The 22,858-nt window shown below is 35.5% G+C and overlaps 1 protein-coding gene across 8 annotated transcripts in view; it reads left to right on the forward strand.

The window, feature by feature from the left end:
- Positions 1 to 22,858, forward strand: part of CEP170 (centrosomal protein 170) — a 95,676-nt gene that overhangs the window by 22,833 nt on the left and 49,985 nt on the right. For all 8 annotated transcript variants that reach the window (XM_077175758.1, XM_077175763.1, XM_054630023.2 and 5 more), the window contains exons 2-8: positions 1,428 to 1,573; positions 6,423 to 6,512; positions 10,317 to 10,395; positions 10,967 to 11,025; positions 11,145 to 11,307; positions 13,956 to 14,090; positions 22,195 to 22,671. In XM_077175758.1, the coding sequence (XP_077031873.1) occupies positions 1,469 to 1,573; positions 6,423 to 6,512; positions 10,317 to 10,395; positions 10,967 to 11,025; positions 11,145 to 11,307; positions 13,956 to 14,090; positions 22,195 to 22,671 (1,108 nt within the window). In that variant the 5' untranslated portion in view covers positions 1,428 to 1,468. The remainder of the gene's footprint in view (positions 1 to 1,427; positions 1,574 to 6,422; positions 6,513 to 10,316; positions 10,396 to 10,966; positions 11,026 to 11,144; positions 11,308 to 13,955; positions 14,091 to 22,194; positions 22,672 to 22,858) is intronic.

Raw genomic sequence — 22,858 nt, forward strand, 5'->3', positions numbered from 1 at the left:
TATTTACTTTACTATTCAGTAGCTCTTTAGCACATTAAGTCATTCTAAATTCTTCCATGTGAATTGCATTGGCAATTGCAATTCACATGGAAGAATTTTTTTAAACTGGATTGGCAGCTCTGCTGGTACATTTTACCACCTTTTGACTGTTTTGTAAAAATCTGCTTTGTCATGTCACATGCTGTTTTGACTTAAACTTCATTATCTTTACATATTTTACTAATTTGTGGTATCTCCTTGATTGTAGTTTGTCTGATGGCATAGTGCTTGTATAGTCATTTTATTCAGTGTTTCCATTTTAGCTCTCATTTTGAGGACCTCACTGAATTCTTACTCTGAATTTCAAGAGTATGCTCAAGTCCACTACAGACTTATGTCTACTTAGAGTACATTTGTTAACCTTGCAGAAATTCACTAATTGACATATAAATAGAAGAGAAATGCCAGCTCTTTGGTACTGAGAGAAAAGCTGGCTGCTTGCTTTTGATTTTCTTTAGCTTCCCTTTCAATGAATACAGTGTGGTTATGAATGAATGAAATAATTGCTTTGGCTTGCATTTTCTTTAGGAGAGATTTGGAATACTCTTAAAGCTTTTTTCAACTGCTAGCCATTGAATTGCTCTGAAGAGAAATTTAGCCATATTTTTGTCCAGTTTCAAGTAAATCATATTGTGTGAAGAAGTTTTCTGTAAAAGATTTTGTCCATTTTTATGACATTTTAAATAGCTATGGGTTTTCTCTTCTGTTTTATGGAATATGTTGGATCTTTTATTGATAAATAATGGTAAAGTTTTGTAGGAATGCTTCTTTTGGATTTCATACTTATAGATAATTTGTTCTAATTTGTTCATTTTGTTCTGCTTTGTTTGCAATACTAAATGCACACTGTTAAATTTCCAATTGATGTTTTATCCTGAAAAACTGAGATTAAATAAGCAAAAGTTCCATTAATTTAATGGAACTGGTGCTGTACAAAGGACTTGAGCTTAAAATCAGATGAGGTAGTTCTTTTTCACAGGAAAATGTAATGACACACGTGCAAGTTACTTGCTGTATTTTGTGAATGTTTGCTACAGAACTGTTTGTTGGTTGTGATAGTGAAGCATTATTGTAGCAATTATCTTGATAATCAGTGGTCAAATGCTAAAAGCTTTCTGACACCTTGACATACGACTTTGGCATTAGCTAGCTGCTTGTTCCTTTTGCAGAAGGTTACCAATTAAATCTGCCCAGTTGCAAGGAGCAGAGCCTGAGAGTATGCAAATCTGAAGCTTCTTGCTTCCTGTGATTGCTGGATTCAGTACATGCTATTGAGAATGCTGTATTTTCAGAGGCTTTTTGTATTCTGCTCACAGTGTTTGCTGAGCAGAAACTGTAGCTAAAAATAACTAAAATGAATTTCTCTGTCTCTTTCTTTCTCACTGCAGGATGACGTAGCTTTGCCAAGGATTTATCAGCTAAGCAGAAAATGAGCTTAACATCCTGGTTTTTGGTGAGCAGTGGAGGCACCCGGCATAGGCTGCCACGAGAAATGATTTTTGTTGGAAGAGATGACTGTGAGCTGATGTTACAGGTAATTGCTTCAGCCTACCATGTGCAGCTGCTCAAATCATGAACTTAATGCCCCAGCTTCATGCATTCCTTTTGAAAAAGAAATTCCCCAGATGTTGGGGAGCAATTGTTTTGAAGAATCTTTTGTGTCCTTAGGCAAAAAAAAAAAAGTTTAAATTTATTTCCATCAATCGTGCAGTTACTGCTTAAGTACAGAGAATCACATTTTCTTCATCTAAATCAAATGCAGAATGCAAAGATAGAAGGTGAAATACATTTTACAATATGACCAGTAAAGTAAGTAGACTGTGTTCCATAAAATGTGATAATGTTAAGAGAGCTGGATGCTTTTGAAAGGAGCCTTCTTTTTTTGGCAGTTTGTAATCTAATTTAGTCACATGATTTGATGTAATTCTATCCCCATGCCCTGATTGTGTTGTACAAAGGAAAATGAAATTTGTAGAGAAGAGTATTTCTCTGTTTCTGAGGAAGTTGAATGACTCAGTTTAAATAGAATTGAAAATACACAAGTCAAAATAGCTTGATCCTTCAGTAACTTCCTCAACTCTGTGGAGCTCTTAGATGAGTGTAGCTGTGTTGTTATGTAGCCATATTGCTTGCACTTTGCCCTATCAAAGCTGTAGTTCTCTGACCTGCCTTTTTTCTAATTTTTTTTTTTAATGACTGATGGTAATATTTTGGGAATTTCTTCTTAAATTTTTGTTGTTTAGTGTAGAGCTCTTAAGAAGATTGAACTTAAAACTAATATTCTCAACACTTCCTACCATTCAATAAAATACTTTGTTTTGGAGTTTTTGTTCCCAAAAGTTGTATATGCAGTCATTATTGGCCAAATTAGAGTCTTAGTTGCAAATGAAGTGCTTAGAGATGTAATTCTACATTTATTACTCAGAATGTAGTATCTCTAGTAAATTGCATTTGGCTCTCAGCCTCAGAAGGCATTGAGATATTTTATTGGTGATATTAGAAAGCACTTGGCAGTACTCTTAATTTCTCTTTAAAAACAGATAGGATGATGTCTTGGTAATTTATGTGGGAAAAAAACCCCAAATAAACAAGTGCACAGATAAATCCACCAACATCCAAAACAACGATGAAAGGAAAGCAACCAAAAAGCCCAACTCCACTGGTTCCTGCCCAGTAGCTTATAATCCAAAAATGGTTTTATTTTACCAGTAACTTGTTTTAGAGGACTGTTTTCTGTAAATAAGAGAGCATCTTCTTTCTTCTCTGCTATGCCATCCATAGTAGATCAGTCCTTAGAGTGAAACATTTATTCTTTTGTGTTACAGAACTTCACCTTCAAAGGTAGCTGCCTCTTTGATTAATACTGTGAATAGATTTGATTTATTTACAAACATTATTTGTTGTGTATTTACTTCAGAGTTAGTGAAAAAAATCAAGGGGCATGGGATTTCAAGAAGATTCTTTTTAGCCTGCTGCTATGTTAGGTCTACATGCCAGCATGACTGTAACACCACATAGTGCTGCAGGGGGAGGAACCCATCAAGAGAGAAGCTAATAATGTGTTCTTGTTCTGTGTGTGTAGCTCTTTGTGCTAGACCTTCTTCTCCACTCTTGACAACTTGGTTGTTCTCTTACTGCAAAGCATGTGGACAATGCATGATTAAGAAAGCAGAATTTAATGCTTTTATTCATAATTGCTTGACAGAAAACATATTATAAAGGCCTTAATGAAAAGAATTTTGACTCTGTTTCATGCTTGATAGACCTCAGATCTCTACCTGTAAACACTGTTGTTCTAAAAGGTTTAGTTCACATCTGGGAATACAGATCTGCCTTTTTTTGTAAATATGTTCAAAAAGTCTTCCTGTTTAGCTAGCTGTTCCATTACACCAGCCTGCTCATGTGTAAATACTACATTTCCCCCTTCTTTCACCTTATGGTTAGAAATCTTTTTGAATATTGTTGAAGAAATTATCTCCAAGAAAAGAAATCTACATTATTCACAATATCAGAATTGTTTGCAAAGAAGAATGCATTTATTTTGTGTATTCTGAATATTTTCTTAGAAGTCTGGATTGAATTGAAGAGTATCTAAAATAACACCAGTTACAAATTTATTTTAACTGAGGATGGAGTTTTCATATTCGTATGGCTTTTACTGCAGTTATTCTGTGATTCTTATTTCTGCAGACATATATAAATCTTTGTGCTGGATCTGGCTGGTTGGTAGGGTTTTTTTTAATAGAAGCCATTATGTACTGTTTTGGATTTGTGACCAGAACCCTGTTGATAGCACACCACCACTCTTTTGGCTGTTGTTGAACAGTCATGCTGGCATGTAGACCAGCATGTGTGCAGTTCCAAGGCATTCTCTCTCACTCTGCTCCTCCTACACACCCTTGACTGGGGGAGTGCACAAAATATGGAGAAGGAGCACAAACGACGACAGCTGACCCAAACTGACCAAAGGGTTATTCTGTGACAAATAATGTGTTGTGCTTGGCAGTGAAATCTGAGGAAGGGGCTTTGGGGAAGATAACCACTACTCAAAGATTGTCTGGGCACTGGGCTGCTTGTGTTAGGTGGCAAGTGATTGCCTTCTCATCACTTGATTTGTTTTACTTCTTCTTCCTTCTTCCCCTTTGCTGCTGAAACTGACCCATAAGTTCTTTCCTTTGGCTCTTCCTCTTCTATCCCACATCCCGCTGGGGCAGCAGAGAGTGAGTGAGCAGCTGTGTGGCATTTAGCTGCCAACCAGGGCACCACAGTCCTACAAGAAGGAATTTTAAAAGCCCTTCAATTTGAATGGAAGGCTGCAATAACAAAGCCAAAGGAAAAAAGGCATCCAAAAGACTTGCACTGTCTTTGCACCTGCAAAGATCAGCTGAAACTAGTAAAAAGTCCAATTATATGTAAGTAATTTGAACCTGAGGAGAACTGTGAAGTTCTTCAGAATTTCAAGTGTTTCTGTAAAAACCAAAGACTTGAGTAATCATTCTTAGCATTTCAGATGATGTAACACAGTATAATGACGCTTTGAGGATTTTTTTTCTTGTCCTTTCTGTTTTAACTTATTTTTAATAGGATGTAGCACATAAAGATAATGAAATAAATTTTTATTAATACAGTATATATTTGAATAACAACACTGAGAGTTGTTAAAAATTTTCTTCAATAGCTTAGGTGAAAAAATAGGGTAATTCTTGGTGCAGTGGTTCCACTTGAGTGTGGAGAAATGTAATGTGTGCTTGATACTGTAGGCTCAGCAGAACATGCACATCAATGGATTTCATTGTATTGAGATTGTTTTCACTTGAAAGATTACTAAGTTAGTAGAAAATGAACCGTATTGCTGTGTCTTCATCTGCCATTAAAAGCATTTAACTGATGTAGTATATTAGTGCAGCTTATATTGCAGGCAGCTTGTTCATTTGTCTGTCTCTTCCTTATTCTGCACTTTGATACCCTGCCCCCTCCCATTATATCCCTCAAAAATGTAGAGCAAAATAAAAAGTCTAAATATAAAATAGTAAGTATAAGCAGGAGAAGAGTGATCTCACTTCTTTGGGGAGAAAGCAAAGTGGTCATAAGATTAAATGGACAGGAAGAATGAGAAAGTAAATTGAAAATAAGGAAAATAATAGTAGCAAGTCTCAGGAAATGGAAAAGGAGTGAGCAGATAACTATGGGATTACAATAAGAGAAAACATTTCCTTAGGAGTAGTGGTTGTGTGTTCTGATGCCTTGCACTGGCCAGTGCACTTGGTAAGGCAGCTCTGTCCTAGAACTTACAGACCACAAATGCTGATACACAGAAGTCATGGACGTCTCAGACAGAAATGTGCATTCTCTGTGCAATACAGTCCTGAAAAATGAGTTGAGTAGCAAAGATAGAAGATGCAAACCTGAAATTCGGAGCTATGCTGGTGGAAGGAATTTGCTGCTGTGCAGTCATTTTGTGACAGTGCACTAGCAGAATTAAGAGCAAACGTAAGATCAAGTTGGGCTGATGGAGAGGATGAGCTGTGGTCTCCACTCTCTTGGGAGCTCTTGAAGATGTCCAGGTACTGACTATATGCTTGCATGAAGGAGACACATCCAGCCCCACCTCCCTCGCTTGCCATCAGCACCTCAGGCTGCAAACACTTGGCAAGGAGTGAGTCCTGAAAGAGGGAGTTGGCTGTTAGGGAGCTGCTGTTCTTGGATGAAATAGTAGCCAGGCTTGTTCCTCATCTGTGTGGTGATGTTTGTATGTGAAATAAAAAATTCATGAAAAAAATAGATGGATTCTGAAGTGCTTAAGGGAGGACTGAGAAAGTCAGAACTGATGGGAATAGTAATTCAGGAACTGCTCAGACATTTAGTGAAGAGACTTTAGCTAATTGGTTCAGGAAGTTGAGATCAAGGAGAATCACTTGGAATGCTTGTATACTACAGTAATTATCCCCAGATGTGTAACAGGAATTGGAGTTTGAGAGAGAACAGCAACACCCCGGAATCATAGTCATGTCTTGAAAGATGCGTGTAATTAAGGGGGGAGAGAGAGTGTAAGAAATAAAGTGCAGATGATAATATTAGGTTAAACATCAGTGATCCTAGACTAAAAAAAAATAAGACCTTTGGATGAGGTATATCTGGATCTGACTTATCATATTTAGGGAAATATTAAGAAAATAATTATTTTCAATTAAATTTAGGATTCTGCTATGGGTAGCTGGAGTTGGGTTAGATATTATCCTTTTCGTACGTGGAACTGTCTTTTTAATATAATTTGAATAAATGTGCCATGTAAAAAGAAAATAATCACACTGCTCTAAGAAATAGCCATAACCACCTCATGCAGTTTTCAAATATCTTATTTTATTTTCTTTAATATATTTTAGTCACGGAGTGTGGACAAGCAACATGCTGTACTCAACTATGATGCCTCTACAGATGAACATTTGGTGAAGGATTTGGGCAGCTTGAATGGGGTAAGTTAACATCAGAAATAGATAGCTCCCCATAGTGTTATGTATCTTTGTTTTGGGATTTCTTCGAGCCAATATTAATTGTACATTAATACCTTTTTAATGTGAGTCTGGAAATGGGGGAGCATTCAAAAGGAAAGTGTAGTCTTTGCAGGGGTTTTCCACTGCATGTTTTATAAAGGGCTGCTGTTAATTCCAGAAATAAGAGGGCTTTGGCAGTAGGAAAAGCTCAGAACAATAGAAAGGAGTGTGTTATACTTATGTATTTCAGAATTTAAAAAAAAAATCTTGACTATAATGTCTAAAAGCCCTGACATATTTCAATTTCTAAAATGTGCTATTATGATATGGATTTTATTTCACATGCTATTCCTTTTTCTTCTGTTACAATAGAGAAAAGAATGTTAAACTGTATTTCTACTGTACATATGTGGAAAAAATTAATTATGCAATAACCATGTATGAAAATCAATTTAACTAATACTGTATTTGCATTTAGTTTTTCAGAATAATTTTTATTAAAAATCTCTATGTATAATTTGTGTCAAGTAATTGCAAACTAATACAGGAGAAATCCAAAGTTATGGGAAATGTAAAGTTTTGGATGACATTTTATGTTCTAAGGCTTTTCTATGAAGTGCATATTCAGAAGTCTAGCTAAGCATCACTTTTGATAAAAGTTTTTGATATTACAGCAAATTATTAAAAACATAGTAACTTTGTTATCATTTTGTAGCCCTTTAGATACTTCTGTATGACCTCTATATTTGCACTAGTTATAGTTGTTATTTTATAACTTTAAATGTTTGGCTGTGTCATGAATATGTACAGAATAAAATCATTTGTGACTGCCTATTTGAATAATACTTAGAAAGCTACTGATAGTAAATAGTTTTCAAGTGCTTAAATAAATACAAGATGAATACCTTTTGATCTTGAAGTGCATTTTGAAATAAAACTCTTTCACTGTCTCTATTAGTCTTTCTGTATTTTAAGGTAACTAACTCAGTTTTCCAAAGAGACAGTCTTGACTCCACGTGAAACCATTCAAGGGCTATATCCTTTGAACAGTTGTAGACATACAAGGACTTTGGTCCTTAAATATTTAATATCCCCCTGTATTTTCAAAGTTGGTATGCTGTTTCAAGGCAGTGATCAAAAATAAGTTCAGCACATAAAATTTTTTTGCTGAGACATTTGATTTTATTCCCTAGTTGTGTAACTCCTGTAGTCAGTAGGCATACCTTCAGATTTTTGTTGCCTTGTCACAAAACTGGAATTGAATAGAAATATATGTTAAAAGGTCTTCATTCAGCTCCTTTTTTTGCCTCTGATAAAGAGCTTTCAGCGATTTGCTTCACTTGATCTAATTCATTCTCAAGTTTGAGGTGAAGCTTCAGTTGCTTCAGAGCTGTTTACTCAGAGACATCAAAGGAGTTCTTTCTTCCCACTGTTTTGGGACAAGGAATATTAAATCTCAGACTTCAGTCCTTTTTCTTTGTCTTCACAGTGTTTTCCTTACTGTCACTTTCCCACTGTGCTTTTCTTTCATACCTCTGCTTACCTGGTTTCAGGTTAAGGGAGAAAACACTTTTTTTTTGTAACACCATACTTAATTGTGTGGCAGAACAATGGCTCAGTACCATATGGTGAACTAGGTAATAATTCTTTTAGTCTAGCTGCTGTTTCTACTGAGAACACCACCTCCCTAGCAGCCAAGTGCCTCTTCTAGTGCTTCAGCAGCTGCTACCCTGTCTTATTTTGCAAACTTCATGGAAAGCATCTCTCCAGTTGGTCCCATCTCTTTTGAGAACAGATACATACCTTTCTTAGTGTAAAGGATTAGTCCATTCCCAGTAGAATGCACTTTAAAAACACATGATAATTCAGAGTTTAAGGGGAGGTGGCTAGTGCCTATATTTTGGTTTTGAGTGTTCTGAGTGTTATAATTTCACAAACTGAACTATGATTGCACCTGATGCCCTAATGCTTGAATATTCTTATATGTGTGGTTGATCACACTCAGTTCAGTGAAAAGGTTACAGGAGTCTTTCTCATGGACTTCCAAATCTAAGAAGTCTTTATCCTGGACATCTAGATTTGGAAAAAAAGGCAAAAGTAAATTTTAATCGGTTTTACATCAAGTAAAATTGTATTTCTGATAGTTTGTTGTGACTCATTCTGTACACTCCTGTTTTTCTTTTTTTTTTTTTTCCATACAAAAACAATGAAGGAATTTTTCTTTTCTGAAGCAAATGTGTGCAGTTGCTAGTATGTAATTAGTATTTCCCTGGTATCAGTAGAATTCAAGTGTGAACTTGTGAACTCAAAAACATACCAGAAGAAGTATTAACAATCTGTGGCCCTGTTGAGTAACATTCTTCTCAGGAGTATTTACAGGATAGCAACTGATGTTTCAGGACTGGATTCTGAAAAGCTTAGCAAACTTTATGAAGGCTTAAAGACAGATGGCTCTCACTATTTCAAGAATAAACTTTAGAAATCACATGAATGGAGTGATTTAAAGGGGTAAAGGATTCTTTATTTACAGAGTAACTAGATTTTTCAAGCTAGCTTTGTCTGGCATCCCAAAGCATGTGATGAGATTTTAAAGCTCCAGTGGCAGAGTAACCAAGACTTGGTTGTTTTATGCTGTCACTTCAGTGCTGAGCACGAGGCTGTCAGTAAACTGCACACACAGGTCACACACAGCCTTTGGAGCTCTCTGCATTGGCTATGCTGTGTATGCACATGAATTTCAGAATTCTGACCTGGGAGGAAAAATGGATACATACATATAGACATAGATCTCTGCAAGGTGGCCTAAATTCTGTTGGTTCACTGAAATTCAGAGTGCCTTGATGATAGTCTTCACAGAGGTTTATGCCCAGGACTCTCAAAATGTTAAAGTGAAATAAATTTGCCTGAAACCTTACTGAAAGTTTCATGCTTACAAACCAGTGACTAGTTGTACCTTTTGTTCTTATTTCCCATGGAAGATATTTTTTACAAAGTAGGTAAACAGTTTTTAAAATAATGAAATAAACATTCTTTTCCTTTAGGAAAAGAAAATTAAATGGAAGATCCTCTTACTATTTTGGGGAAGGAGATTGTTTCTCTCTAATCACAGTTCATTTAATACTAGACTCATGAGAAACACAACCATTCAAATATTCAGATTATTGGCTTATTTAATTATTCAGGTTTTTCCAACTTCAGAGTGCTAATAAAATGGTATATTTCAACTGTTTCTTTCTTTAGAAACGTGTGCATGTTGTAGAAGTTTTAAGTTAGAAGTAGGATGATCCTGTACGGTCGCAATATACTGAATTCTTACCACTCATTTTTGGTGTTACTCAGATGCACAAACTTGGTCCATGTTTTCTTAGGTCCTTTGACAATTATTAGAAGTAAGCTGCCTCAGAACTCTCATATCCAATGCTAAATGCTGTACAAATACGATGATAAGTCAATTCTGGCATTTAATTTGGATTGAAAAAAGCAAAAGACAAGAAAAATAGGAAGGAGGTGCTAATTCAAGGGAACTTTAATCAACACTTCCGTGAATATTGCTAACAAGATGAAACATGCAAGGAATTTTTCAAGGCCAGTGTGCGTCTTGGTAATCAACTGGTGTTTTACCTTCCTTTTGACATGGTTTGTTAAACAGCTGGCAATTTGAGCTTATGGTTTCCTTGTGAATCACCAGTAGAAAATTTGTGGTGCTGAAGACTTTCTTATAGAATTATTTAATTTTGTTGTTTTGGAATTTAATGGTATTTCTTTCTGTCCTCATTTGTTCTGCAGACATTTGTGAATGATGTGAGGATTCCAGAACAGACATACATCACTCTGAAGTTAGAAGATAAATTGAGATTTGGATATGATATCCTTGCCATAAAAATGCAGTGTCAGGATGGACTTGTCTTGTTTAGAAGTATGGTTGTGTTGAGTGTTCTCATTGCTACAAAAATGCCTATATAAGAGAAAATCTCAGGGTTTAGGATATTCTACCTTGGTCTGGACTACTGATAAAGTACATTTCATTGTCTCTCACTGCAAGAAACCTCAACTTTCAATTATGATTTAGAACATAATGTGTATCTTCTGTGTTGCTAAAGAGTACTACTTTTCTTTGAGGCAAGTATATAAATATTTGTATCATATGCAGCTGTATACCAGCAGATATGATTACAATTAAATATTCAGCAAACTACTGAATGAAAAAAAATACTTTTATTATTAAAACACCAAGGTATCCACTCAATATTCTGTTTACATATAGTAAATAACTCCATTTGCTTTGATGAATATGATAGTGCACAGTATCCTAACAGTGACATGTTTTGAAAGCTGTCACCATTCTAGTGGCATAATAGACTGCACAATTGTTACTTTTCTGTAAAATCCTCTTGTGAATTCAGAGTTTTTTAAGTATTTTCCTTATCATTTCCTACATACTAATCTTTTTACTGTGGTCAGGGGAGAGATGAGAGTCCCCGAAGAAGCACTTAAGGTAACAATGTGCAGTTCCTTGATGTTTTGTTGTCATTGTACAGTTATTATAACATAGAGAGGTTTTTTTTTCCCACTCTTTGAGGGTTTGTGTTTTATTCTCTATTTGATGTCATGTAGCATGAAAAATTCTCAAGCCAACTCCAGTTATCCCAAAAATCTTCAGAGGCAGAAGGATCGAAACAAAGCAGCTCCAAAAGTTCAGAATCCAAGGTAGCAGACTCCGCAGCTGAAGTCCACCACAAAACTACAGAAGCACTGAAATCTGAAGAAAAATCAGTGGGTAAGGTTCATTTTTTTGTTGTAGAAGCACAAAAACTTGGAAAGGATGTTAATTTGCTTCAGTAGCACGATTGTGAAATTCTGTAGACAGTAAGAATTTCACATATATGAACATTTAACCATAGTTAGATGTAAATAATGTTTTGGCAGTTAATTTCTACCTTTTTTATAGTAACATCCACATGTTAAGAACATTTTTAAAGAGAGACTTGATTGGCATTTGTAATATTTTTGCATGTCTCTTTGCCCAAATCACAAACTTGTAGCATTTGTGGCCGAAAATTTCTATTTTTTTGCATTTTAAGTGAAAGTGTTTGTTCAGTTTGTACTTTTTACCATTACCAAGTGCACTAATTTTCTTTTGGTTGGTTTGGGGTTTTTTCCCTTTTTAAATGGGCGGGAGTTCTGTTTGTTTGTTTTACAGTTCCTCGCATTCTTTGTTTGATGTGTCAGGATATAACCCCAGTGTTCTATTGTGGTTTAAAGATTTGTAGATATTGTAGTTTCAGCCTTGTTTCTACACCATCATTCCTATTTATTTAATGTGTCATGGTGGCTCTGCTGTGGTTATCTTAACTTTGTGTGGGTTGTGTTGCCCCCAGTATGGGAAGGGTTTGGATGTGTTGGATAAGGCCAGAGGAGGGCCAAAAAGATGAACAGGGAGTTGGAGCAGACAGGCTGTGAGATGGAGTTGTTCAGCCTAGAGAAGGAAAGGCTCCAGGGAGACCTCATAGCAGCCTTTCAGTACCTAAAGGGAGCTGGTAAAAAAAGAGGGAGAGTGTATTTTACACAGGCAGCTAGTGATAAAAGACCAGGCCTGATGGTGTTAAACTGAGAGAGGACAGGTTTTGATTGGATGTTAGGAAGAAATTTTTTACTGTGAAAATAGTGAGCCACTTGAACAGGTTGTCCAGAGAGTTTGTGGATGTCCCATCCCTGGAGGTATTCAAGGCTTTGAGCAAACTGGTCTGGCAAAAGATGTTCCTGCCTATGGCAGGTCCCTTCCAACCCAAACCATTCTCTGATTCTCTGATGAGCTTCAGCATGAGGCTTGCTGAAGTGTAGTGGATATAACCAAAAGAATGAGAAAGGGATCAGGTATTGTTGTTTCCTTAATATGGAACTGTCTAGGTCTGATTTCCAACCTGATCAATGCTCAACAGTTTTGTTTAGGTTTCATCTATTCTTCCAGAAGACACACTTCAAAGAATTCTCTTCCCCATGTACAGGATTCTGTGGTATACTTAATTACCCTGTTTGTTTTGTTGGCTAATCCAGCATCTTCTTAAGGGTACATAAAGTAGCACAGGGGGGGGGGATTATCCTCACCTTCTGTTTTTCTTTTCACTCTTCCAAAAATAACAGGGATAGGGATTTATATTTGAGTGCAACTCTCCAAAGCTTTTTGGGGATTGATTCTCTCACTGTTGCTATATAAATGCACATCTACTCATTATTGTATTGCTAATTCAGTGCACAGGAATAGCATTATGGGATGGTTTGGGTTGGAACAGAACTTAAACATCACTTAGATTGCACCCCCTTGCCATGGCCAGGGACACCTTTCACCAAACCAGGTTGCTCAAAGCCTCATCCAACGTGTCCTGGAACACTTCAGGGATGGGGCATCCACAAATTCTCTGTGTAACCATCAAGTTTTTTTAAAAAAATTAATATTGACTAAGGCATAATGCTGTGTAAAAAGGAAGTACCTAATGTCTTAAAATCATGTTCAAACCTTTGGCATGGCTATGAAGTCATCTTTGGAATGCAAGTGTATAAAATACTGAAAAATGTTGACATTCCTAATCGGAAAAGTCACAGACAAGCGCCTAAGGTAGATTTTAACATACGATGTTTTATTATATAAAGACTCTTTCAAATACATCCAGAACATCTGTATGACACTAGAATAGCTAAATCTCTGTAGGCTGAAGTATTCGTCCAAAAGATCAGGTCAAACCTAACCCAGCCAATTTACCATCAGGTTAGAAATCTCAATTATATCAGTGGTTTTTTTCTTACTCAATTTTTGTATTTAAATCTATTTAACCATGTGCTATAGCACTTTTAGTTGTACTGTAATTTAACTAATGCCTTCAAAAAAAAAAAAAACAACCTGTAAAATTGATTGTGGTCAGTGATGTTTTACACACAAGGAAACTTTCAGCACTCTGTAGTAGCTGTCAGCAATTTGGAACCTTGGCAGCATTGCAAAATTTGATCAGTTTTTCATGCAGTGAGTTCAGATTTCATTGAAAGGTCAGTGTGGGTAAGAATGAGAACCTTCTCACAGAAATAGCAGCAAACAGCTTCTAGGAATGTTCTGCTGTCTTGATGACTTCAAACTGAAAGAAGAAATAATATTTACAGATATATCAGGGTAACAATTAGAGGTGGTGGCTGTCTTTGCATAAACATTTGTGCCAGAAGTTTTATCAGGTCATTAGTAAGCTTTTATATTTAGAACCCAGATCAGTTGTCTGGCCTCCAAGTTTGTTTTGTATTTAGGCAAATGCATGCAACCATTTCACTTCAGCTTCCAGGAGAAATGATCCAAGCAAATTACTTTCTCTTCATGTGATTTTTAACCTAAATATCATAGCTAAACAGAAAAGTTATTTCCTCTGCTTTGGGCTGGCTTTATAGATATTTCTGCCATGCCTCGTGGGACACCTTTGTATGGACAGCCAGCCTGGTGGGGTGAAGATGAAGCTGATGAAAAAGGTGGTTGTAAGCCAGAAAGCAAGCATGAAGAAAAAATGCCTGAGACAGGGGCTTCAGGTAAGTGTGTTGTCTTATTTCTTGGCTTTTCTCCTCTTTACTGAACTGCATATATTCTTAAATAGGGAACTAAACAGATGTTTGGAAGTTTCCCAGTTTGTGTAGATGAAAGCCTATTAAAAGGTAAGGTAGTTGAAGAATATATTTTTGTGAGAAACTGTGCATTTACAGATTTGGACTATTATAAAGAAATCGGTTTCACATATAATGTGTCAGTTTTCTAGTATATAACACAATTTTCTACCAGTAAGTATAGCAAATAACATTACCTGAACCAGTGTGTCCTTTTTTCAGTTTAATCCATAGCTGTAATTTTATATATGCAGGAGTATTTTATTGAAATAATTTCTGGAAAAAATTGTGGCTTTTTACATTTATGTCTGACTTTTAGCTATATGAGGTTATCTGTACTAGAGAAGCAGTCTCTTCTGTAATTCAATAATGCTGTATTAGTGAGAATTGCATGTCATAGTTCTTGAAGTAAAGATTTGTGTAGTCTAAATGGTAATGTTTATTCCCCTGTAATACAGACCTTTTTATTAGTTAGCTTGTCTAGACACAGTATGTATTGCCAGAACTTCAATCTCAGTACCTATAATTAGGCTTTTATATCTATCGTCAGGCATATAAATAAAGTCACTGCTATTCTAATAAAGACAGTAACTTAAAACTTATTCAAGTTAGCACAAAATTCAGCCATGTTTATTTAGCACTTTAGACACCCATTTAAGGTCCAACAGTTTTAAGTTGGCAGTTTTTTTAATTCTGACCTTAAATTGAGGTCAGAATTTCTCTTTTCCTGTCATAGTACTTCCCTTGGTTAACATGAATTGTATTTTGTAGGAGCTGGAGTGAAGTCTAAAAATGTGTAAATCAAACTAAATGAATACTTCAGTGTAGTGAAGACAAGATCTCTGAAATTAACTTTTTACCATGGCCTTTTTAATGACCTCTTTCATATTATTCTAAAGTTGTCATCATTCAGGCAGTAGAGTAAGTCTGTTAAGATTTGGACTATTGTAAAGAAACCAGATAAAAAAACATTTAAATTAGTTTTCCCTCATTAAATATAGGATTATTGAAAAGTGATATGCTGAAGTCTGTGTTTTTGATGCAATGCCATGCCATTAACAAGGTGACACAAGATGCCAGCTTCTATTTAGTGTAATGTGTCTGTTCTTATTTTTTATAATTTTAGATTGCTTTTTCAGAAGTGTCAAATTGCATCAAATGGTTTACATGCTCTTGTATTCATTTTATCAAGAGATTTTTCAGCAAATAATCAGTGCTTCTATCTTTGTTCCTCAGCTCCAAGAAAAATAAGATTCCAACTTTCACTCAAACTAATCACGGAGATGCCATCTGTTTCAGTAGTAGGCAAAAATAAGTTTGTTCTAGACTGAACTTCAGTAATGGGGATATTTTTGACATTATTTGCTTAGTGAAGTCATCATGAAGTAAATGATTAATAGAGAAAATAGATTAATATTTTTCTAAATTATTTAAATTTGTTTGTTTGTTTTCAATATATATACTATACAAAACCTAAATTTGGGCACAAAGCCTTCTTGGCAAATAAAACATTTTGTCCTTTTTTTAAAAAAAATAAATTAAAAAACCCTTTTATTTGTGTTGCTGCTTTTGTTTAGCCATGAATGTATGTCCTATGAATAGTATTGATCTAACAAGAGTGTAAGAATAGCTTTTATTTCCTCAAACTTAAAGACTCATAAATCTGCAGGAGTGGAATTCAGTTTGAAAAAGCACATACTAAACAAAAGTCTATGTGAATGGAAGGCACTGCAGAGAAAAATCCAAAACCTGACATTTTTCAGAACCATTTCATTTGTGAGGATGTAGAATTAAAATCCTGTGTATGCACAAATTATTTCTTTACTGTGATCACCTAATCTCTGAGCAGACATTAATTGTTGGTTCTGCTGGTGTGGTTTTTGACTGTTGTAGATGATTTTTAGTAGTGTTGGCAGAGAGTCTGAAAAGACAAACCATATAAGAGTTGACATTTGCTTCTGTGGTCACTTCTGCAGTCTCAGAACACTGTGTCTGTGTAGAGGTGTGCAAAAGACATTCTGAATGTTTTCATGCAATTATTAAATCATAAGATTTTTGGGCTGCTTTGGCCTACAGTTCTGTTCTATGAAAAGATGAGCTTCTTTTCAACAACTTATTAAGTATCTTCCTCAAGCACTTAGGTTTTATGATATAGATGAATATAATTTTAGGAAATCAATATAAAGATGCACTTGTATGAAGGAAAATTGGAAACTTCAGAAGATTGTCATGCTTGGATATTTTTAAAATCTAAGCAAACTTTATTTAAAATGTTCTAGATTGGTGCAGCTAATTATTCATGGGTTAAATTGTATTAAGTGTTTAAAACATTGATCTGGGACATGCTTTTTAATATAAACTGCCTAAAAGTAAGTACATTACAGGTGAATTCATAAACCAAATCGATAAGTCAGATAACATTTTATCAAAGTAATCCTATTAAAAATCTTGTCATCCTCATTAAAAATCTTGTGTCATGCTTTAATGATTTATTGCATGATTATTTACTGAATAGAAAAGAAGACTTGAATTCTAAGAGAGGGGGTAAGGTTTAATGAGGAGATTGAAGTGGGAGATTTATTTCTGTTAAGCCAACTATAGACAATTACTCTTTACAGTCTCAAGTTAATAAGATTATTTCAATGTTACTGTATTTCTATCACAACAGAAATTCACTAAGGAAAGTTATTTACAAACAGAGCAGAATGGCCTGGAAAGCTTTGAAAAGAAAAATCCTTTCTACATTTTTCAGACATATGTAATGCTCTAATGCAATGATCCATAGATCTACTAGTCTGTATTAAAATGAGCACTAGTGTGTACACCTCTGGCATGACTTTATGCTGCAGCTGTTAAATGTCCATGTTATTGGCAGGTTTATTGGGTGTGTAATTATTATTACTGCCATATGTTACACTCTCACTTCCTGGGATAATGAAAACTGCATTCTCTGCTGATCTTACTTGTAGTTGTAGAATTTTATGTCAGTAATGCCTTTACCAGAAATCTAAGAAAAGACAGGAATAAGTTTTTAAGATGACTTCAGGAATCTGAAGTAATTCTTTCCACTTGGCATGAATTTTAATTCCAGCATTGCATAAGAATATGTCAGATTAAACATTCCTTGCACTTAAGAAACAATGTCATTTTCAGGTAAAGGAGGCTGACAATTATTTGAGAAATACCAGTGTAGTCAGTGTGTGCAGGAGTTTACACACATTGTAATGTGTGATGCTTAACCAGCAGTATTAGCAGTTAAGCTCCTAGAAGTTTGTTCTAGAATTTTGATGAGTTTTGTCATTAAATATGTGCAAGTGGTGCATATAAGGCTTGCTTTGCAAAGCTCTAGCAGCAGATGTGCACAGTATGTCATGGGGAGCTTACAGAACTCTAAAGACCCATCACAGCAATATATTTAAGTAAGATTAGTTTTGTCCTTTTTTTCACTTAAGCTCCTTTAAAGCAGGTAGTTAAATGATTTATTACGAGACATGGGGATTTATATACAGTGCTGGTTTATATTTCTATTTTGAAAGAGCAATTCTGATATTTTTTTCATAAGCCTGGTTATGAAAACATTAAAAGACAAAAATCTTCATATTCAATACTAGGTGAATCAAATGTATTTATTGAAATCTTGTCTCTAAATAAAAAGTGAAAAATTTACTTCGGCTGCAAAGTGAAAAACCCCAAAATATGAAAACATAAATGGGAAATAAAAAGTAGGAATATGAAGAGAAAAGGGAAGGAAAAAAAAGAAATTCTGTTAAGTATTTGAAAACACTAAATTCAGCTTCTTTTATTACACATACCATTGCACAGTGCCAAATATAAAGCTAGCATTAAAAACATTTTGGGGTATTGTGTAAATATGATATTTTGGCTGTTTCTTATACCTACTTCAAATAAGTATATTGGTTCTGGTTTACAGAATTTTTTTACAGGAAGTGTTTTGTAAGTTCCAGATAATTTTCTTTTGCAACTTTCATTCTTAAATTTGTATTTTTAAGGCAGAAAGAAAAGAGAATTACTAAAAATCTGACGATGGTGCAAAATATTTTCTGAGATTTCCTGTCATTGTAGATGATGATATATTAATATACAGAGGCAGTTTTTTTGCACATTTGAATAGCACTGACACCTATGATTTTTCTTGTCCAGGTAGTAAAATGTTAAAATTCTGACTACTTGTGTGTGTAACTTGAGAAATAAGACTTAAAAAAAACCAGAAAGTTCCAGAAAGTGTAGTTGATTCTGCTAATGTCTCAAAGTGAATGTTGCATTTCTGATGGTCCTATCGGAATGGAATGGAATGGAATGGAATGGAATGGAATGGAATAGAATAGAATAGAATAGAATAGAATAGAATAGAATAGAATAGAATAGAATAGAATAGAAATCACTGAGGTTGGAAGATACCTTCCAGATCATCCAGTTGAACCATCCACTCAGCACTGTCACCCCTAAACCATCACCCAGGCCCACATCCAGATGCCTCATGCACATGTCCAGGGATGGTGACTCCACCATATCCCTTGGCAATCTATTCCAATGCCTGACCACCCTGGCAGTGAAAAAGTTTTTTTCTAGTGTCTAATCTGAATCTCCCTTGTCTCATTTTAAAGCTGTTTCCTCTGGTCCTCTCACTGCAGGTGCTGTTCCTCTCTTCCAGACTAAGCAAACCCAACTCCCTCAGTCATTCCTCACAAGACGTACCCCAGTAAAGATCTTTTTGTATCTCCCTTTGGTTAAGCCTGTGGTTTCCCAAATATTCCATAGTTTCACTCCTAGCCTCCCCTAGACTTGTTTCAATATTAGTATCACTACACCTGGGTGGCAGCTACCAATTATTGATTGCTTTGTAAAAACAGTTGCTCAGTTGTCTTTTGTCACTCAGGATCTTTGAACAGTGAGAGCTCCCTTTCTACAGATAATCCTGCTACTTTTTCTGTCCCTTTCCTTTTAGTCTTGCCAGTTATGAAATCCCTTCAGTCCCTGAAGAGATTAACATTCACAACCTACCCATCTCTTCAGTTTCCCAAAACTCACTTGCAATTGCCTTTCTTGCTATACATATACTATGATTGCTCTGGTTTAAAAATTATAGAGCAGACAACCACTATCTTCAGTATTTGCTAGAAGGTTTTTTCTTAAAGGTGTCTGTATTTAGTATGATGTATTATTTCCTTCATCTTGACAGATGACTTTTTATAGTAGGATTCCACAGGTAAGGCTGTTTTGTAGATCACTCTTTGTAATAATTAGAGAGCTGTAAGGACTTGCATTTAGAGCCTGTGAGAAAAATATTGAAGGGTGGTTCAGATCAGGATCTATATTAATTTTTTGCTTCACATTTTCTATTTCTTATTCTAATCAATTCTGATGCATTTAACTTTCCTAAAAATGCACTTCTGTGTACTAAAAAAGTACTTCTGTAGATTTTATCTGTGTTTTTGGAACACTTCTGTGTTCTAAAAAATACTTCTGACTGAAAATAGGATTTTTGTGTAACTAAAATTAACTTATACTTTGGATATTTTTATTTATATAATTGTTAAATTTTTTTTCTAGTTTAGTAAAATTTACTATTTAGTTATAGTTCAGGGTCTTGTTTCTTTTGATTAAACTCTGTCTTAATTTAGATTCAAACTATATACTAGCATCTGTTATTCAAAAATATTGGAATCAAATACTCTGCATATTATTATCGTATAAACTTCATTTGAAATATTAAATTTGGTTTAGACAAGTTTCATGCAATTTTTTTTTATTAAGTCCTTCTTCAATGCTGGCAAACCAGTGTGAGACATCCTTTCGTTGCTGTACATCTTGTGCAATTTGCCTACAGTCTTATTATTTTCAAAATATAGTAATAAAACTGGTATTTCATAATTCCTTAAAAATACTGTGTCTTGTGCGACGAGCAGAATGGTCCTGCCTTGCCCAAAATTAGAAATATTTCTCAACGCAGAGTATTAGCCAGTTATCTTCTTTGAATGAGTGTTGAACACTATATCTGGCTTAATTATTGGCTACAGGAATTGCATGATGTTGTTGACTTGAAGTTCTGAGCAGAACCACGTGGGGGAAAAAAGGTTGTCTATGAATTGTCTGTGTGGTGGATTACTCTCCTTTTTGGTGACCGTATTTCATATTGTAAGGATCCAAGCTCTAGGTTTGATCCTGCCAGAGCTTGATCCTTTCCAGCATGTTAGCTACATGAAACAAAAGGAGAGTGATGGTAGTTTACCTGAAATCTAGGACTTGCAAAGTGTGATTTTGTTTATTTCTGTACATTTTCTGTATAAACAGGGAAGATTTTTAATAACCTTTGCATCAGTAAAACAGATTCATTTTGTATTGTGTGTCTGCTGGAATAAGTGTTTTCAGGAATGGTATTAAAAAGGCATTCTGTTTCCCAGGGAGGGGAGAAGTGAGGTGCTGTTGTAGTACCTGAAAACACCCTCACAGACATCAGGTAGCTGATAATGCAATGAAAAGCATTAGCTAGGGGATTCTTGGAATCCAGCAGCACAATAATAAAATCTGTCTGAATTGTGAACATGTTTTGTGTTTGTAACAGCTACTGGTGGAAAAAACAAAATTTAAACTGCTTTGTTGCCTGTATTGGAGTAATTTTATCCAATGGCTATCCAAACAAGGCAATAACATGTTTTCATTCAATAACACCTTTTTGTTTTGCTTTTCCATGTATTATTCTTTCCTTTAGTTTATTTCTCTGTATCACACTACTTTTTTTTTTTTTTTTTTTTAATTTTTAACCTTTTCATAAATCCTCTCAAGAAACGTGCTTGTGAGGAGCAGCACAGGTGCATTATTCTATCCTGCATCCTTTACCCCTTTAAATTCCTGACTTCAGTATAAATGGTTCTATTGCTATCTTATTGCATAATAGTTTCATATACAAATACTAAGTTCCTCATCTGATGTAGGGTTGGTTTTTTCAGTATCTAAAATCAATTAGTTGCAGTCTTAATTCTTTACTTGGCAACTGAAATGATATCTTAACCATCTTAATGTGGTCCATGACAAATTGCTTTGGAAATATTCAGAATTCTTTTGCTGGAATCTAAGTTGCCATTGCTACTAAGGTCTCAAGCTTCTGTTTCTTTTAGCACATCTCTGCACCAGGTATTTTGGCTGACTTAGCAGTTGATAAAATGCAATTAGAAGGTTTGTTTTCTTAAAGGCATGTTGGTACCTTTGCTGCAACCACAGGAAGCTTTACCCTTCATTTAGGCTATGCAGTGGAACTTGGAATTACTACCCTGTGCTTTTTATATTTTCTGCTTTTTTTAGCCAGTTGAGAGCATGGCTTCCTAACATTCTGCATGCTTCCAGCTATTGTTCCTTTTTCTGTTCATCTATATGCTATGGCAACAAGTAAAATAGGAGGACATGACAATAGGATTTAGCTTGATTCTTTGGTTTTATCTTTTGTAGAAACATAAAGTCTTTGAATTCCGAAACACTTTCCAGTGCTTAGCAGTGTTTAACTTTTCAAGCCAGAATTAATGTTTATCTTGCATTAACGTGTGAATTGTTTTTCTGAAGAATTTGGCCAAACAAAATTATGCTTTCTATCCACTGCAGGAGATGGAAGATCATTAGCACTTGTTTTGGGAGCACCCTGATTTGATGTTTTTTCCAATAGATTGGAATTGGGATAGTGATCATCTCAACAAATTTGCCATTGTGATTTACCCATTCCAATAACTCATCTGACCTTTTCATCTTCTAAAAATATTTTGCATGCACTTTGACAAATTTTAAGTGAGCTTTTGCCACTTTACACTTGTCAACAACTGAAGTTCAAATTGCCTTTTCATTAATACTTTTCATATGTAATTTTGGAACTAGTTTTCCAGAACTATGGTGCTCAGTCTACTCCACAATCTTAGTGTTTATTCCAGAAATTACTCAAGTGGCCTTTACTGGAGTTCAGAAACTTCTTGAAGAGCCTGAAGTTCCCAAGTATTGTAAAATCTTTTTTTTTAATTTTTCCTAATAGGATGCAGCACAGATGCCAAACAATCTGAGGAGCAATCTGCATCAGCAAGTGAAGAACTTTATCCTTTCTGCAGGGAGCCCAGTTATTTTGAAATCCCTACTAAAGAATGCCAGCAAGCTTCACAGGTAGCAGAGAGCACTATTCACGAAATTCCCACAAAAGATACCCAAAGCTCCCACGCGGCAGCTTCGGGGCACGCTTCCTTTACCATTGAATTTGATGACAACACTCCAGGAAAAGTGAAGATCAAGGATCATGTGACAAAGTTCACGTCGGAGCAGCGTCACAAGTCGAAGAAGCCTTCGTCCTGCAGCGGCCAGGACCTGCCGGGGCTGCAGACGGTGATGATGGCAGCTGAGAGCAAAGTGGCAGATTGGCTCGCACAGAACAACCCTCCGAGAATGATATGGGAGCCAACGGAGGAGGACTCCAAAAGTATCAAGAGTGATGTTCCAGTGTACCTGAAGAGGCTGAAAGGTAAAGTCAATAGTTCCAGCTATGCTTAGCTCTGAAAGCAGCAATTCCTCGCCGGCACGCGGTCAGAGGAACCCTGAGCCCACGCGGAGTTCAGGTCAAACACAGATTGTCCACACGTACGCAAGGATCTGGGCTGGGAAATTGTATTGCTGAATTAAGTCTTACAAAGGGCATAAGAAATCAAATG

This window comes from Agelaius phoeniceus, chromosome 3 (genome assembly GCF_051311805.1).
Source record: "Agelaius phoeniceus isolate bAgePho1 chromosome 3, bAgePho1.hap1, whole genome shotgun sequence".
Lineage (NCBI taxonomy): Eukaryota > Metazoa > Chordata > Aves > Passeriformes > Icteridae > Agelaius > Agelaius phoeniceus.